Source organism: Lutjanus erythropterus, chromosome 19 (genome assembly GCF_056507025.1).
Source record: "Lutjanus erythropterus isolate fLutEry1 chromosome 19, fLutEry1.hap2, whole genome shotgun sequence".
In the NCBI taxonomy this organism is placed as follows: Eukaryota; Metazoa; Chordata; class Actinopteri; order Lutjaniformes; family Lutjanidae; genus Lutjanus; species Lutjanus erythropterus.
Genome location: NC_139335.1, coordinates 23,529,002 through 23,547,643, shown reverse-complemented (window position 1 = coordinate 23,547,643; position 18,642 = coordinate 23,529,002). Strand labels below are relative to the sequence as shown.

The window sequence follows — 18,642 nt, the reverse complement described above, 5'->3', positions numbered from 1 at the left end:
TACAATCTATCCTTGTTCTTCAGTTGGGTTGAGATCTGGTGTCTTTGCAGGCTGCAGCAGGATTCAAACATCAGCATCCATTAGGTTGACGATAATTTGTCCCCAGTCTGTATACTGATGACAGGAAGGCTGCCAATTCATAAACACAGTGATATACTGTGTAGTGGCAGAGGGCAGAATAAGAGTTTCTACAGTATACTGGCTCTAGACCCAGCCTTTGGTGTTTTTTGCAGGTTTCGCACCCACCGTAGGTTCTCCTACATGCTTGGAAATGGAAGGTGAGATAAGGTGTTTGCAATCTGCAAACTCACCACTGGAAGCCACTAAATCATAGAGAGTAGTCCTTGAAGTTATATTCATTGTATCCATCGACTTGAAATCGTTGTTGTATTTGATGCTCTTGCATTCAGCTTTCGTGGCCTCAGAAGATTGACAGCACCAAAGGCTGAGTGGCCTCGTCCCTAAAATGATGAAATCCCAGGCCTGGTCTCCAGTCTTTTATGACAGTCGTTTCAATAAGGAAGGCTTAGCCAACAGTGTTTCTCTTAAACTCAACAAAGAGTCTGTCTGTCATTTATGCATCCAACCCACTCTAGTCTGTCCCTGTAACAGTGTCAGCACATATGTTGTCCACTATGACACAATATGAATTTTTTATTTTTTTTATTTTTATTTTTTTTCTTAACAGAACCTAATGCAGACTGTATTTAGTTTTTAGCTTTAAAGGGATGGTTTTGGACAATAAAGTATATTGGTGCCTCCATTGTTGAAGTGTTTATCTACAGTATATATTGTATATTCTGTAAAGGAATGGGTATTGCTAGGAATTTATTGATATTGATACACTGATACTCCTTAACAACAGTGTTATTGATATTACTCACCAAAATTTGGTGCAAAAAGTAATGACATGACATGAAAAAATGGGAAAAGATTCAACAGTTATTATGAGCTTTTCCATAAATAGCAAGTTAAATAGTTTCCTGGCTCAATGCATTTAGTTGCATTTTCATCAAATTTAGTATTTTAGTTGTTCAAAACAATTTTGAACATTTTGTCCTGTTTACTGTAACATTATAAATCAATATTATTGTACTGACTTGTCAGGAACTAGTACAGGTTTAGTACTGGCTCTCCATGGCCATTACTATTTCAAATTATAGTCTGTATAAAGAACAATGGTCAATATATTGATATTAGTATTGTTTTATTCCCTGATATCTGTATCAGCATCAGCCCCACAACTCCAGTATCTGTCAGGCGCTGGGTGAAACATATATATAGGCTTATCTTTCTTGTGAGTGGCTGCCATGATCTCATGTAATATTGAGGAAAAAAATCATTCAGAGCACTCAAACATGACTCGTGATTGGATCAGACTCATAACAAATTCATTGTCCTAATGGATGCTTGCACTCCCTTAACCATTAGTAAGTATTTAGGCATGCAAACATGGTTGTGAAGTTGTGTGTCTCCATGTAGCCAGTGTGTGTGTGTGTGTGTGTAATCCTACTCACCCACGGCCTTGAGCGAGGTGTACTTGTTGAAGCCAATTCCCAGGTTGTTATGAGGGTGAGACAAGGCCATGGCTGGACCCAGGGGAGACAAGGCTGCGTTGTTCAGGTGGTTATGATCTGAGTGAGAGACAGAAACAGAGACAAACAGGGAAGGTTTTCATTTAAATGTTCTGCACACATTAAACACATTTCTGAAGTGTCAGGCAAAGAAAAGGCAAATCAGCGCACGTTTCCATCAACTAGTGTCATGAGAATATTCTCAAGAGGGAGTAAAAATATAACACAATTTAATGCCCTGTATAACTCCAGTACACCATAGTCCTTTAGGACTGACTCAACTTAAGATGACATTAATGTTTTTTACTTTTAAACACCATAACTGTATCCATTTGATGTAAGATGCTAATTAAGCTCATTTTGGGAGAATGGATGTAATGATTAGCTGAGGCTCGAAGACCATCTGTGCATTTCTATTAGCCCTCATTACATAATAATTCTGCTTAAAAAAAAACATATATATTCATAAAGCCTGTGGATGTGAAGGTTGCCCAGGACAGAGGCAAACATTACTTAATACTGGCCAAGCAGATGACAAGAAAAATAACAAACATTCATCACAAAGATATACAATTTTATTGAGAACAGCAATAACATAAAAACAATTTTAAGGGTCAAAAACGGGAATTCCACACAAAAAACAAATTAAAAACAACATGCAGTAAAGAGACTGACATGCAGTTAAAGTTAAATAGCTTAATACATAGAAGGAGGAAAAAGAAAAACAGTAAAATAAAGAAAATAGAGGGGGGCAGATTAATACATTAATCATTAATAATACATTAACATTAATGCAGTCCAAAGTGAGTCAAATAAGTTACGTAAATTTGCTTTTCTATTGGTCCATTTAATTTTATGTAAGTACAAAACAAACACTTTCTTATTGCTCAGTGTTCCTTAGTTAAGGGGAGGTGGTGAGGTTCAGTTCATAAAGTTTAAAGGTTAAAAATGAAAATAAAAAAGAAGGAGGGAGAGACAGGGGAAAAGTACAGTATGAGGATGTGGAAATACATTTCATTATTAATCACATGCAAATCATTCAATCAATCATTAAACAAGGCACAAGAGTTGCATTGCCAATGAATACTGGGTTAGGAAATGCAACATTTAACACGACGTCGAGTATAAATCATGCTAAATATTAACAAATACAGATACAGATCATTTTGTTGGTTGAACAAAAACAGATACAGATAATGTCATCTCTGCACACCTCCATTTTACACACACATTTAAAATTCTAACACACAGTTGTGTCTCCCTGCACCCCACAACGTACACAGCGTGTCATCACTGCATATCAATTACACGGAGAAGTGAAGATCTATTTCTAATTCAATCAAGTCAACGCTGGTGTCACATCCCTCGCTTTCTCCCTGCCTCTGCCGCTATCTCCGCCTCGCTCTCCTCTTTCCCCCTCGCTTCATTCTCACTGATGCGTCTCGGTCGTCATGGGGCTGGTGGACGCGGGTGTCAGGTCTGTGTGCTTGTTTATACATGTGTGTGTGAGATAGTGTGTGTGTGTGTGTGTAAGAAGTTCTAACCCAGTGGGAAACAGTCTAAGTTTTTAAGACTTTTGGAGTGATGACATTTCTAAGAATCGACGTAATCCTGGCCTGACCTCGTATCTTCAGAGGCGATGATGCTGTGTGGATTATTTTCAAATAGTAGTGTATCATTCTTAAAATAACTGCTTTCCCTATAAAAGCACGCTGATTATAATCAGTGATAGTGTTTTCTAGAATTAAGCCTGGAGTAGATCATGTGATAGGTTGTGCGCATGTGTGAGTAACCAGCAGGGCTGAAGCTTGTCTGTAGCTAACCTTGCATCCTACTGGACCCCTCAGCCTAAAATGTTTTGTCCATATCCATGACTGTATACTCAAAGACGTCTTGTGTTTGCGGTGATTCACCATTTTTGAAAAACAACACAAAACATAAAATCATATACAAAAACACATATGTCACCTGCCGACGCCTCATTCCTCTGAACCAGCTAAAATAAGGCTTACCTACCAGTTGTGTTGGGGAGTAACTAGTTACTAGTTACATGTACATGGGTTACATGTAATTAAATTACCAAATAAATGTTACTGTAATCCATTAGTTACCGAGAAAGTATTTATTCATATACATTTATTTAGTAATTTAATTGCGTATTACTATTCAACAGTAGTACTAGTGAAGGCGCCCCTGCGGCTCAGTTGTCAGAGCGTGCGCCCCGTGTACTGAGGCTGTTGGTCCTCTGCAGCCGCCGTCAGTTTGTCTCCCGCCTGCAGCCTATTTGCTGCGTGTCATCCCCTCTCTCTTTTCCCCACTTTGCTGTCATATCTTCAGCTGTCCCTGTCAAATAAAGGCAAAGTAACGGCCTAAAAAAGGCCCTAAAATAATCTTAAAAAAAAAAAAAAACTTACTGCACAGTACTAGAATATTATATATATGTATTAATATTATAATATATATGTGTTACTTAAGTAGAAGATATAGCATTATATGTGTTTTCCCATATAACGTATTTGGATGCGGGTGTTTCCCTACTGTGAAATGTTTTTTTTATTCTCTTATGTGAACTGCTGGTACCACCTGCTCTCCTCACTCATTCACATACCAACACTTCAAAAAACAGAAGTGAAAAGATGCACGACCTTCAATCAGCCATCCAAGTAAACAAAAGCATCATATTAACAGTTGCCCACAAGCGCTAAGTGGGTTTTTCAGAATCTTTTGAGTGATCGCTCAACAACATTTGAAGAAGTCAGTTTTGCTCTTTAAGTGTCCTACATTCGGATGCCATGTTTTCAAGCGTTCTTCTAGCCTGCCAACAACAGTGGAAATAATGAGACAGACTGAGAGAGAGAGAGATGAAGAACAGAAAGATAGAGAGAGTTGAAGACAGAGATAGACAGGGAGGGAAAAAAATCAACTAATTGATGGAAAGATCCCTGGCCAGTCTCCAGTTTGACCACAGGGCTGTTCCTGGCCATCAGAGAGCACAGAGAGAGAGGAAGAGGGGGAGAATACTGTAGTAATGTGTACACCATTTGTTTTTATTTTTTTGTGTTTTCTTTTATTAGAACCTGCTTTGGCAATACTGAACTTAAAGGAGCAATATGTAACAATTTTGGGTGCAAAAATGAGTAGTGCAATCCAATTAGTGAGTTGGAGCGATAGATATATAGGCTGAAATCCTATTTAATATACAGTCTATGGCTGAAGTGAGTTGTTTTCCCCCATTCCTGCCTCCTCAGACTCAGGCAAGCTCAGCTGCAGGAACACTCAAGGAGCACAAGGCAAGTGCAGCACTGTAACCTGATCAGCTGTTTGTAACTGTCAATTGTTTGTCGATGTAAAGCTAAGCCTGTTATCCTGAAAACAAAAGCCCACTGCTTTGAAAATACACACTCTGGAGTTGAAGTTCAGTGACTGCCTGCCAGACTCCATCAACATATTGCTCAAGTTAACATCTACTCCTTCTAAAAGATTATTAATGATCTCTTATGACTCATAAACACACACTAACATATTCGGCGAACATTTGGCATGAATTTGAAGCCTACAATCAATAAAACCAGTCGCAGGCTGGAATAGAAATTTCACCTGGATAATGTATTGACAGATTCCTTATTCTGGTGGAAAACAAATAAAATACATCCTCACTAACAGATATGTTTTGTAGTAATATTTTTGCCACTGCCAGATATGCTAATTTACAATATTTCCTCATAATGTTAATCAAAAACAATTTTTCTGGCACTAAACAAATTTTAAAAGGATCTTTCTTTAGTACAAAACATGGCAGATTTCACTCATGGTGATGCCATAACTGTCACTGGAGGAGTGTAAATTATTTGGGTTAATTTTATAAAAAGGTTAGGAAACAAAATCGATTTGGTTAAAGCCACTTAAATAGATTTTTGTCCACTTGGGGGAGAAAAGAATTTAAAAGTAAACACAATATATAAAGTATTATATTCATACATTTGATGCATGGCTAATGCAAACAGTGGCTACACATCAAGCAGATACTGAACAGTATTATCATCCATTTAAAGTCGTGTTTCTGGCCACAGGATGAGTGTAAGTCTGATATTCTTTTCTCTGAGGGACACATCTGTCTCTTTAGCTCTGAACTATGCTGAGCAGACGGTGAACGGTGAACAGTTTTTAGAGCTTTCTAACTGAAAACACCTGACTGCTGCTGCTGAAAACAACACTAACACTATGTGATGGTGAATCCAAACAAAGTAGTGGGTCGGAAAATGCAAACAATGAAGTGAAAGAAGCTAAAAGAGGTGAGGGGAACTGCAGAGTTGGGATACTTTGTGTGTTTGTGAGTAAGAGCACACCTTTCACATTACATATAATTATTTTATCCATTGTTACTATTAAAATATTGATTAGTGCAGCTTTGTTGTTTGGGGAAAATACAGCGTCAGTCAGGGCTGTCAAATATTTTTCTGCACATGATTTGGAAACTCCTCCTCATCTCATCTTTTTGCAGCTGAATTGAATTCCTCCCTGTGAACGCAGTATGAATTTCCAGAAGACATCATCTTCATTTTATGAAATGTCAGGTCACCAGCCTGTTTTTATACGTAATTCAGTAGGCTTCCTGCCGTAGTCACTTTGCTACTATTCATACGGCCATATTGTAAGCGTGAGAAGGAGAGCAGATTGAAAGGGAATAAATTCCTTCCTGTATTCTGTATTCTTGAATAAATTCTCTCTGAATGTCCTACATTTTCGTTGTGTGTGTGTGTGTGTGTGTGTGTGTGTGTGTGTGTATTCATGAATGTGTGCGTGTTCTTTGATGTACTATAGTATAGAGGCCTCAGAGGAGAAGCACTCATAAGAATTCAAATTTATGTTTATTAAAGAGAAGCGGAGAAGGAAATGAGGACTTAAAGTATATGAATGTAATTCACAATGTGTGTGTGTGTGCGTGTGAGTTAGAAACTGTGAGAGTGAGAATAGGAAATGTTTGGACACGTTTTAGCGCATATTATTTACGGTGCTGTGAGAGCCGCATGGCTCGTCTATGTGTGCCCAATATGGATACTCTGTTTTGCATGTGCATGTTCTCCAAGCAGAATGCATTTGTTTTTGTTTGGATGTGTGCACTTGCAAGCGTAATGTGTGTGTGTGTGTGTGTGTGTGTGTGTGTGTGTGTGACAGGCAGGCAGCAGAGCACCACTGGGTGATGGCCTAATTCAGCAGGGCTCAACATCAAAGAGGGAGACTGCTGCAAGTGCTTCAGCCAGCCTTACTCTGACATGACTACTGTCACACACACACACACACACACACACACACACACACACACACACACTGAGATGGAGAGAGATGGAAAGAGGAAGAAAGGAAATAAGAGGCGGTGGCGTGGGTAGCAGGGAGGGAGAAAGACAGGAGGAGAGTCCTGTGTTGTTTAATGCATAGTGCATAAAACTAGCAGGGATAAGAGTTGGAGTACTGTTAGCCATGCAGATTAAAATGAGTGCACTTATGGAACTGTAGGGCACACTGGATGAACAGCCAAGTGGCATATATGTCACATCATTTCATGTAAGTATATGAGGGAAGGAAAAGGAAAGAAAAACAAGGACTGAGAGGGCAGGACAGGTCAGAAGAGGCCATGAAGGAGAAGTTTACTTCAAGACACATGTTGAAAAATTGTCTTTTGACTGTAGTAGGAATAGCAATTGTTTTATAGAAGTATGTAACAAAGAAAACATGTTCTGCAACTAATGCACCAGCTGTTTGGGAGGCGGGCATCCTTGTTGGCCATTGCGCACATTAAATTATTAGAGCAGAAGCTACAGAATCATACATATGTCCTGACTCATCGCATGCAAGCAGGATCCTGTCAGAACTTTAAAAACTATCATCAAATCAGCATATCTCAAGGATTTAGTCATTTTATTTAACAGGAATAGTAATATATAAGCTCATCTGCCTTCTTGCCACGAGATAGATGAGAAAATTGATGCCACTTTCATGTGGCTTTGAGAACCACAGGCTTAGCATAAGACACAAGACTGGAATGGGGTAGACAGCTAGTCTGGCTCTATCCAGAGAAGTCTGCGACTTGGATTTGAGTCAAACTTTGGACTCACAGTGACTTGACTGTAGACTCGTCATCCAAAGACTTGACTTGACTTCGACTCTTGGGGCCCTATCTTACACCTGGCACAAAGCCCTTGCACCGGTGGTGAAAGTGGATTTGCTTTCTTTTACTGGTACAGTCGCCATTTTTGCCACATCGTGAAAACAGCAAACGAACAGGCTGCAGGAACACAGCAGGCGAACCATTATATTACAATGTAATTTGACAATAACAAACAACAGCAAGTCCTACACTGCAAGTTGATCAGCTGATTTGTCTGTCAGTGTAAAGCTAATCCTGTTATCCTGGAAACAAAAGCCCACTGCTCTGAAAATACACACTCTGGAGTTCAGTGACTGCCTGCTCCATTAACATGTTACTCAATTTAACCATTATAAATATCTTCTCTCTCATAAACAGACACTTACTCATTTAGCAAACATTCAGCATGAATTTGAAGTGTAATTCACGTGAAACAAGCAAATAAAAACACAAGTTACAGGCTGGAATAGAAATTTCCTTTATCTCTGGTGACGTATTATAGAGATTTTATGATTTAATGCAGTAAATATATTTCAGATTTCTCCTTTATTCATATTAAATAACTTTATAATGTTTTTTTTTATTTTTAGCTGCTGCAAAATGTAAAGAAAATACATCTTTAACCAGGAATGTGTTAGGTAACCACATTCTCTTTGCATGTTAAAGCTTTCAGTGGGTGGCGTGTGTGTGACATATGGGCCTCCTGCATTTCTATGTGCACAAGAAAAAATACACGCCACTTCGTTTGAGGTGTTGTATAGTTTATTGTGCTGTAGCCCCTCTAAATCACGCAAACACATCCAGAGAGTGTGAGCAGATGCTGCTTTGCTGAGCTCTCTTCCTGTCCTCTCGCCGCTCTCTCTCCATGTGTCTTTTTATCTTCCTCTCAGTCTCTTTCTCTCTGTATCGTCTCGTTTCTCTCTGTTGCATTTCTTGTCATATGCCTCTTCCTGCTCGTGTAACTGTCCTCCTTCCCTCTCTGCATCCTCCTTCCTGTCTCAGTCACCTGTTCCTTCCTGTAACTCTTCTTGTCTTACTCTTTTGTTCTCTTTCCGTGAGTGTGAGACAGGCCATCTGTTGTCTCACAGTGAAAGAAGCAATGTGTAGGGAGCACTTATACACCTTTAATTTTTTAAATTCCCCATCTCCTTCTTTCTACCTTAACTTTATTATAGTGGATAGATGTGCAGATGAGCATGAAGGTGTTTTTAAATCTTGGTGTTACAGAATCTCTTTGCTGTAGTGTGAAAAAAATCACCTGTAACACAGAAGCACAGAAGCTTTTATAGCCTGGATTACAACATTTAACTCCCAGGGATGTAATAAATTTTGCCTTTCTGTCTTGTTGGTTGAATTTAGTGGCAGAATTGCTAGAATTGGTGAGTCACTTTGTAAATTAGGACAGCTGCACAGCGCAGCTGTCATTGCTATTTTCTGACTGATGCAGTTTTCTTGCCCAGCGCCCAGGTTGTGTAAGCAGCAAATGTACTTGTGCCCCTCTGTGCGCCCATGGGTGTGTTGGTCTTAAAATGAGGTGTGGTCAGGCGCATTGCTGGTGCATTGCTATCTAGAGGCAGCAGAAAATGACTGTGCTATTGACCAAGAAAAACCTGGTCTAAAGTAAGTGACAAAGTATTTTCCTGCTATTTAAAGGATGTATTATTCAGACAGTAAGATGTGTCTACTAATAACAGATGACTGCAGGTGGACAGAATAGGATGAAGGTGTGTGCACATAAAAGAGAGATGCTTTGACCATATCGGTACGGATCTGTAACTTCACTGATTGTTTCATCCTGACAGGATCTGATGTTAATTAAGGGTCTGTGTTCTTCTACGCATCCAAATTGTCTCTCTTTCATACACACACAGTTGCAGTTAATGGAACTTGTTTGGAGTAAAGCAGCCATATAAATCCTGACTTCCATCAGAGCCGTCTAAAAAAATGATTTCCCGCGGAGAGTTTCCTCTGTGCTGTCTGTTTATAACTACAGTTTTTAGTTTTTCTGATTAATTATTAACAAAATTTGCCACAGTGGCATTACAAGGAAACAAACCTAAAGCCTCTGATCATTAAAACATGGCTTCAATCATGTCAAGTTGGTTTCTTTAGTAATGTTTCCATGTGCACTGTAATGTCACAGCAGTCACCCTTCTGTGCCATGGATTGTACATAAAGTGTTTCTGGACAGTCAGCAAACATGCTTAGTTCAGCATCAGGCAAATCACATGTAACACCAAAGCACAGGAGTTTTTTTTTTTTTTTTTTACATGCCTGGATTACTTATCTTTAACACTTAATGATGTAATAATTCTTGTCTTGTTATCTTGTTGGTTGACTTTGGTGGCAGAATTGCTAGAATTTTGAACTCTGTAATGCTAACAGACGCATAAAGAGAGTGATGAAATGACTAGAAAGAGTAGCTGCACACACAGCTTGCCCATTCATCGCATGCTTCTCTCTGAGTTTTCTTTCGTCTCGCTCTTGTTTGTGTGTGTTAAATGGAGTAGATGGAGTCATTTCAGTACACTGACTCCAATGAGGAAGTCGCTCTGTTACCCCCTCCCCTCCCCTCCCTTCTTTTTCCCTCTCACACACTCTATTTGCAGGGTAAACGAGGGCTTATCCCAGGATAACACCATTATTTTCTGCCTTTAGCCCACACATTGGATGCATTGAACTTTGACTGGCTGTCTGCTCAGCACTTTACATAACTCAGTGGACTGCTATACATCTACACACACACACACACTGGCCTGGAAATAAGCGTAGGGGATGGACAATGCCTTCTGCTTTTAAACTCTCCCATTGGAGAGATGGTTGGGGGAGGCCTATAGTTACCACAGCAACCCATGGAGACACAAATCTGATCTGATGACCTGCAAATAACATCGTGGGCAGTTATTCCGGTTTTAGAAACAAATTTGATTTCCCTGTAGTCTGGACAAAGCATTAGTGATGACCTCAACATTAAACAACACATTTCTGGACCACCTGATACAACATTCATTGATCTTTTAACTCTGTTCTGGGGGACACATTTAGCTCTTAAAATGCTCCATAGATTCACCATCTGGTCACCAACTTTGTCTGTGTGCTGTTTCGTGCCGGACAGGCAGCTCACAGCGAGTTTGTCAGAGTATTTTCACTGAAAACAGCTGGAAAAATGATAATAACAGCAGCGAGAATGACCTAAAACAGTAAAACTGCAGGCCAACAAAGGGCTGAAAGATGCTGCAGAGCTGGTGATAATTATCTGTGGGTCTGTCACAGGGATTCGCAGGGCCATTTGATCCATTTTTAATATAAAAAATATTGATCAATGCAACATTAGGTACATGTATCACTGTCCAAGGAAAAATAAAGTCAGATAAACTAAATTTCTGTGGTCCATGTAAATGTTGTTAATGATGTGCCACAAAAAACGGGAATGAAAGATGGGAGGAGTAAAATCTGATGAAGAGGAATGACAGAGGAGAGGCAGTGACAGATGAACAGATGGGAGACAGATAAAAGAGGGAGAAAGAGGACAGAAACAAGCTGAGAATGTCCCTCTTGGTTTTCATCCTTCCCGGAATGTATGGCGGCATTTTTCAGGACCATGGACAGAGCCCCAAGTGTCCCACTGAGATCACATGTTTCTTATCAGCACAACAAGCCATTATACCATATTACATCTAACCCATCATTCCTTTGACTTTATGGACTATTGTGGCAGCACGGGGCAACACAAAACATGCAGACGTTTGTAAGCTAGTGTCTTCATTATCTACATTTGAATTCAGGGTCTTATTCTGGCTTTCGTTCCTCCATTCTCTCTCCTTTGGGCCCTTACCTCTTTCCTGTTTCTCTGCTAACAGCACACTAGATCATTACTCATCTAAATTTCATGCATCCAGTCTGGCTGGTTAACCTGTCAGGCATAATTTTAAAAATGTGCAGCGATGGGTGAATACAAGTCAATATTATGTTTGTTTATACACACACACTTAGGGGCTTTGTGCAGTTGTAATCATAATGTATGCCTGTGATAATTAGCGCTTGTTGGTGTGTGTGCATGAATGAGGGTGTATGCTTTTTCTCAGTGCTTTCACGTGTGTGTTACATAACAACGAACCAAACCGTGTCAGTGAATCTCTTTATTCTATTATTTCTTTTTCATTATCTACAAAGAGCGTCTTTAACTCTGACAGGCGTCTGAAGTCCCACTGCCCCCCCCACGAAAGTCACAATGACTCACCCCCCTCCCCCTCTTTGTATCCCTCCTCATTTCTCTCTCTAATTGTTCTTCAAGGAACAACAAAGCAAACCCCTAGCCACCGCTTCTTAACTTCAGAGAATTCAATTATTCAAAAGAGGTAATTGTACTGCGCAGTCATCTAAAACTCACTCGCCAACCCACAGACAGTTTCACTTCTGATGTTTTGTGTGTGTTTTTTCTCTCTTTTCATATGTCTGTTTTTGTTTGTGATCTTGCATCTTTGTGTGGGCATTGATACGTGTGCAATTTGAGTGTGTATGTGTGAATTCAGATGTGTGTATGTGTGTATGTTGCATAATCATCTCCAGCTCCCCCAAACAGCTGCAGAAATTTGGAGAGGTAAAGAAACCCTCGTTACGCAAGTGGACTCAATCTGGGTCTCATGCATTAAGCTAATTTGCCAGAATTAATCTTTCATGAAAAAAAAATTCACAACAATCGCTTCAGGCTGCAGATCAGCATTCGGTGCACGACAGAGGTCAAGTGAGGGTCATTTGAATCTTACAGTTAATTGACGACATATAAAACAATCAGCAACCTTCAGTGTTAATTTTGACAGATTTAGTTTTAGTTTTTGGACTAAAATCCTATTCAGTTTTACTGATATTTAGTCATTTGAATTGCTCTAGTTTTAGTTGACAAAGTATCATAAGATTTTAGTTAAGTTAAGATTTAGTTAACTACAATCTAACAGGTTTAGTGGATTGTGTTATTTAAATGTTTCTCTAGAATTTCCAAATTGATTATACCATATACTCCAAACATCTAACATGAAGAAGGCATACTTTATTAATCTCTCTTGGGGAAATGAAATGTTTTCACTCAGTCTCAAGTTTAAATTTGTCACAACATTTACTCTGCATGTCAGAGTTTAAGCATGTGTTGTTACTATTGAATGTATTGACTATTAATGAGTCAACGCACTCAACCCCAGTATGTATAAATTATTGTAAAAGATTAATATTCAACAGATGTCTACATTTTGCAATCACAATATCTTCAAAATAATCTCGATCTGACTTTTTCTTCCTCCATGTTGTGCAGCCCTTAAACAAAAAGCAACCGACCAATCTGCTTTCCAAAATACAAACTAGGCCTGTGTTCAGTTCCAACAATTAGGCTAAGTGTCTTCTTCTCTCCTCATTTCATTCTCCACTACTCATTGTGTTTAATGTATAATAGTATAATAGTCACAGGGGACATTTTAATACTTTAAGTACATTTTCCTGATTATACTTATTAACTATCTGTCTATCAGCGCACGTGCCTGTCGACAGTTATGTATTTTGTTAAATCCCTCAGCAGTCTCTTTAAAGACTGTAAGAAACTCCTCTTCCCTCACAGCCTTCTCGCTTTCTACCATTTAATTTCCTTAAAGGCAGCTGTAGTAACACCTTTCTAAATCTCTCTGGCGGGTAGAGATATTCAGTCATGCGGGCTTCCTGTTCGCTCTACCTGCAGAGCGAATGAATTAATAATAACCAATCTGTTAGATCTGTGTTTGTGTGTGTTTTTGTTTGTGTAAGAACATATGTATGTGTGTGTGCGTGTCACCAACAGTGGGTGCATACAGGTATACTCCTTCCTCCTGTACTTAGAGAACTAGTGAATTATTGAGCCATTCTGAGTGTTGAACATGCCCTTTCATCACGAAGGCCAAGCAGCCCCTGGGGCTTCACTTTACACTCACAAATCTCTGAAACTCAACTCAAAGGCTCACTACAAGAGGGTCACACCATTTTAAGACACTAACACTGGTCCTTATTCAAACGGCGCTGGATTTGCTTATCATAAAAATTGCTATCAGTAGATGATTGCTGCATTGCACACAACATGAGCTAGTGTTGCCTTCCACAAATAAAAATATCTCTTAATAAGGCATGGCAACATCCCAGCAGGGGTTTTACATGATTTTACGTTCAAAAGCCTCATTAAAACCTATTTCAGTTTTTCACCAGGTTTGTAACTGATCTTCATTTACATTTTCAGTCCTTCAATACAAACTTAATCCTTCTAACATACACTGCGACACACAAATTCATACTTAGAGTAATGTTTTGTTTTAATCTTTTGTGTTTCACTGTCATGTTTGGTAGTTTTTGGAGAGAACCCTATTGAGACAACTTCAATTATCAATGAGACGCATCAAATGTTAAAAGTCCAGTGTGCAAGATTTGGGGGGATTTATCAGCAGAATATGGCAGAAATTTAATATAATATTCATAAGTATGCTTGATCACCTGAAAATATGGACTGTTGTGTTTTACTTACCTTACAATAAGCAGTTTATATCTACAGAGGTTGCGAGTCCCCTTGCGTCATGTTTCTACAGTAGCCCAAAAAAAGACGGAAATACTGGTTCTACAGCCACCTTAGATTCTCCTATATGCCAGGAAATTCACCACTAGATGCCACCAAATCCTTCACACTGGTCCTTCAAAGATTAAATGGGTTTTAGTTCAGTTAATTACCTTTCATCTGTCATAATGCACCATCAAGAATATCTGTATAAATACTAAATTAGCACTAAATAAAGGAAACCTGAATATTACGTCTCTGTTTTCCCATGTCTCTCATACCATACCTGTGATCACACAAATAATGATACTGGTGGGGATGAAAGTAACATTACAACTAGTCAAATTACTCTAAATATGCCATTTTTTTTAGGTACTTGTACTTTTATGAGTATTTTTTCAAGTCTGTAATCTTACTCATATGAAAAGGAGGCAGCTGTGGCTAAAAGTGGTAGAATTTCCACCCTAATAACCACAAAATATAATGTAAAAAAAAAAAATCTAAATAAAAATCTCCTCCTGCTTCTTTTTAACTGGCTAATGTACGACTCACTGTAACTTTAACAGGCTCAGTCCATCTGATTTCATGGAGAATGCAACACAGTGGCAGCCACAATGAATAAGTGTATAGAAAATAGCCAGTCTTCTTGCTGATGGTCTTGTTTGTTTATGTGGATCATATAGAGGCATCAGTTTTAAACTGAGACTTTTTCATAACCTGTGAAAAACTTCTTGTAGTAGCTTTAAAGTGTGTAAGTAAAGTAAATTGTTCAAAGTATGAGTTGCATTACGTAATCTATATGTTTTTTTTAGGATTAGAGTACAGATTTTCATCACTTGATAGCAGTGATTTAAAACAGTTTCTGGCCAGGTAATTGTGATGGTGTGCCTAAAAAAGATTTTTTGATTTATTGTTCTGTGATCTTTTGTTCAGGAGTATAAATCAGGACCAATGTTAGGCCTGGCACAAGAGATTTAAAGCCTATTTCTCCTCATCCATAAACCCATTTAAGTTTTAGCCAGGGGCTAATGTTGTACCCATAAAAGAGGTGAGGAAAAAAATTAATTGATACATATCGCACATTAAATCTAATTTCTTACATGTTTCTGTCACCGTGGGGGCCGTGTCTTTTTCAGTGATTTAAATCCTGTCAAAGGGCCATAAAAATAGTTGAACCCACATTAGCTACGGTAGGCAGGTAAGAATAATAAAAAGAAATATCATTATTTTCTGTATCAGTGTAAATGCTGTATCTCTTTTTATGGTTATTTTTCATTGTTTAAAAAGTAGGAATGATGGACACTTTATGGTTGTCAGCAGGGGGACATTTTGGAGTTAAGACAAAAACAGAAAATATGAAATCTGGGAAGACGCTCACAGTCAAGGTCAGTGAGAACACACACATACACACACATATAATATGACTTATGGACACAGACCCACATCTTCCAACCATTGGCAGGTTGTGTGACAGAAGAGAATCAAGCATTGACTTAATGATTTATGTATGCATCCAGACAGGAAGAAAGGGCACAGGGTATGCATATTAGTTTCTCTATGAAATATTACTGAATAGACCTTTGATGCAGCCAAAGGAATGCAATAAAGGATGAAAGAGAGAAGAGATATAGAAGTAGGGAGAGCGCTAAGATGACTTAGAGGGAGGGTGCTGGAGGTGGAGCAGAGAGAAGAACAGAGACAGAGAGAAAGGACTGTGATGAAGTGTCTTAATAAATTTGCTGTTCAGTCAGAGAAGGAAATAATTAGGATACAGACAAGTGCAGGGAGAGAGAATAAAGAATAAATGAAAAGCAAGAAATAGAGAGGGCGGGGAGAATCATAGCTGACTCAAACAGTTGGTTATGATGAGTCGGAGCTGGAGAGTGATGACAAAGCAGTACAGGAGGGAGATAAAAGAGTACACACCACAAAAAAGAAACTTTGTTTTAACTTAAAAAATTAGTTAATCTGTGATTTAATTTAATCTTGCAATGATTAAAAACTAACCTGAGATCAACAAAACCTGTTTTAAGTTAAAGAGAAAATATTTGTTGATTCCCTGTATGATGTTTTCAGTGTAGAGATTTTTAAAAAAAAAAATCATATATCATATAGGTTTTCTTCAAATGATAAAAAAGATGGGTTTCGGAGAGTTTTAACTCTCAGTGCAACCTGGGAAGTCTGCTAATATGTTGATCACGTTCCTTTAGAAACTTTGCTTTAATAAGTTGATTGAACTTTGCACAACACATTTATTTAACTCATCATTTCAAATCAAAAGACAACAAGTTACAAGAATTCGTGTTCTGAAGTTTTCTGAAAATAAATATTAGAAATTTTCAGTGAAATCAATGTGTGTATTTACATTGAATAAATGGGGGAAAAGATGTTTATTCTACTAAATTGTTGTATGCTTTGTTTTTACAGTGTAAGTGTGTATAAAGATGTTGTACATGTTACAAGTCTACTATTACAAAAGAGCTGTCCTCCCTCAGTGTCACTTTAATGGTTTTGGTAACTGAAGTGGGTCCAATCTCCAGAGATGTAATTTGATGTATAATGGTTGATGACAGTGATGCCCAGTAATGAGTGTATGTGTGGTTGTGTGTAGCATCTCTACTTGTAAGCAAAATATTTCCCATTTACTGGACAACAATCAAGTAGGTTTAAACACGCACAGATACAAATGCACACAGCCACACATGGATGCCTCATATAACCATGACTCTATTAGCCACCCAACCAGTCATTCTCACACCGTATGAACATCTAAAAAATGTAGATGCAGCAGCAATGTGAATCAAGATCTTCTGAATTTTAGTGTTAGAATGGGAAGAAGAGAAGATAAGAGATTTGACTGGATATGACTGCTCATTGACTCTGGATATTGAAAATCATGCGTTTAAACAATAAAAAGTTCACAACTTTCTACCCCGGCCAAACAGTGGAGCATCTAGTCACTGCAGCCTTGCTGCTGACTAAAATGGATGACATAAAGGCAAAAATAGCCAGTGCTGACAATACATCGTTGAAGGCCGAGTCAGATGTTTGGAAGAAATTTGGTGGGATCAGAGACTGAGAATAACACTGTCAGTGACTTTATTACTGGCAAAAAGTATCAAAAAGTTTTAATAGCTGCAATGGCTGTCACATTGTTACTGAGGAATGTTGAGAAATAACTGTGACTATGTATGTGTTTTAAATCATGGATCGTCTCTTCAAAGTTTATGATAAACTGTCAAAAATAAGAAGCAGCTGCAAAACTACAGTAAACTATATTATTTAATGTTGTGCTGTATTATAGTGCATTTGAATTATACATAATTAAGTAATTTAAGTTGTTGATAAGTCAATGCCGGTCAATAAAATACATAGCAAAGCTGCCCGTTTCATTTCTTTATATTCACGTAATAAACAAATGTCAGTTAGTTGGTAATCTGCAAAAGAAATAAAGAAAAACATAATAATCGATTTGATCCAGACAGATGTGATCATCATAAGAAGTTTCAACTGTATAACCCTGTACAAAGAGCCACTACCTTTACACCTCATGTACCTGTCATACATCCTTCTGCATGTACGCATGTTTGTTTGCAGGGACAAGGGAGTCATAGTTTGCAGATGTGTGTGTGTACATATGTTAATCAATGTGTGTGTGTGTGTTTGAGGCTTGCTGTCTGAGCCTCCTCTGAGCTGCTGCTCCCTGACTAATTGTGGCAGGACTGTAATGTGACTGTAGAGGTGATATGCCTTGCTACTCTCTCTAACCACACAAGCACATACTTCATCATGTTAATTCCGCTGTGTGTGTGTGTGCGTACGTGTGTGTGTGCGTGGTTGGTGTGGGGACATAAATCTGTTTGCACGCTCACATTGTGGGGACCAGTTTGCCTTATGGGGACCAAATGGAAGTCCCTATATCGTAAATCATTAAATCTCAAGGAGAAGACTTGGGTTAAGGTTAGGGTAAGGTTAGGTTTAGGTTTAGGTTTGGGTAAAGGTTAGGGATAGGCAGGTAGTCGTTATGAGTAGGGTTAGGATAAGTCACCAGGAAATTAATGTAAGTCATTGTAATGTCCTCTAAAGTGATGGAAACATGACTGCGTGTCTTTGCGTGTGTGACTAAAATCTGTATGTACACACATTTATATACAGGTGCATCTGAGCTCTTTTGTTTGTGTGGTTCAGTCTGCGTGTGTGTGCATGTGTGGGAATGATCTCATCCATATTCTCCAGGCAGCGGCGGTGGCGGTGGAATCGCTCAGCTCACTGACTTCACGGAGCGCCATAAAAACCCAACAGCCAGCCGGCGCTGTCCTTCACTCAACGGCTCCCATTACAACACTTGGCAAGGGGCGACTGAT

General features: G+C 38.7%; 1 protein-coding gene across 1 annotated transcript in view; it reads right to left on the bottom strand.

Moving 5' to 3' along the window:
* Nucleotides 1-18,642, bottom strand: part of LOC146309883 (protein shisa-8-like) — a 121,636-nt gene that overhangs the window by 12,321 nt on the left and 90,673 nt on the right. The window contains exon 4 of the mRNA XM_084745181.1: nucleotides 1,518-1,634. Coding sequence (XP_084601307.1) covers nucleotides 1,518-1,634 — 117 coding nt within the window. The remainder of the gene's footprint in view (nucleotides 1-1,517; nucleotides 1,635-18,642) is intronic.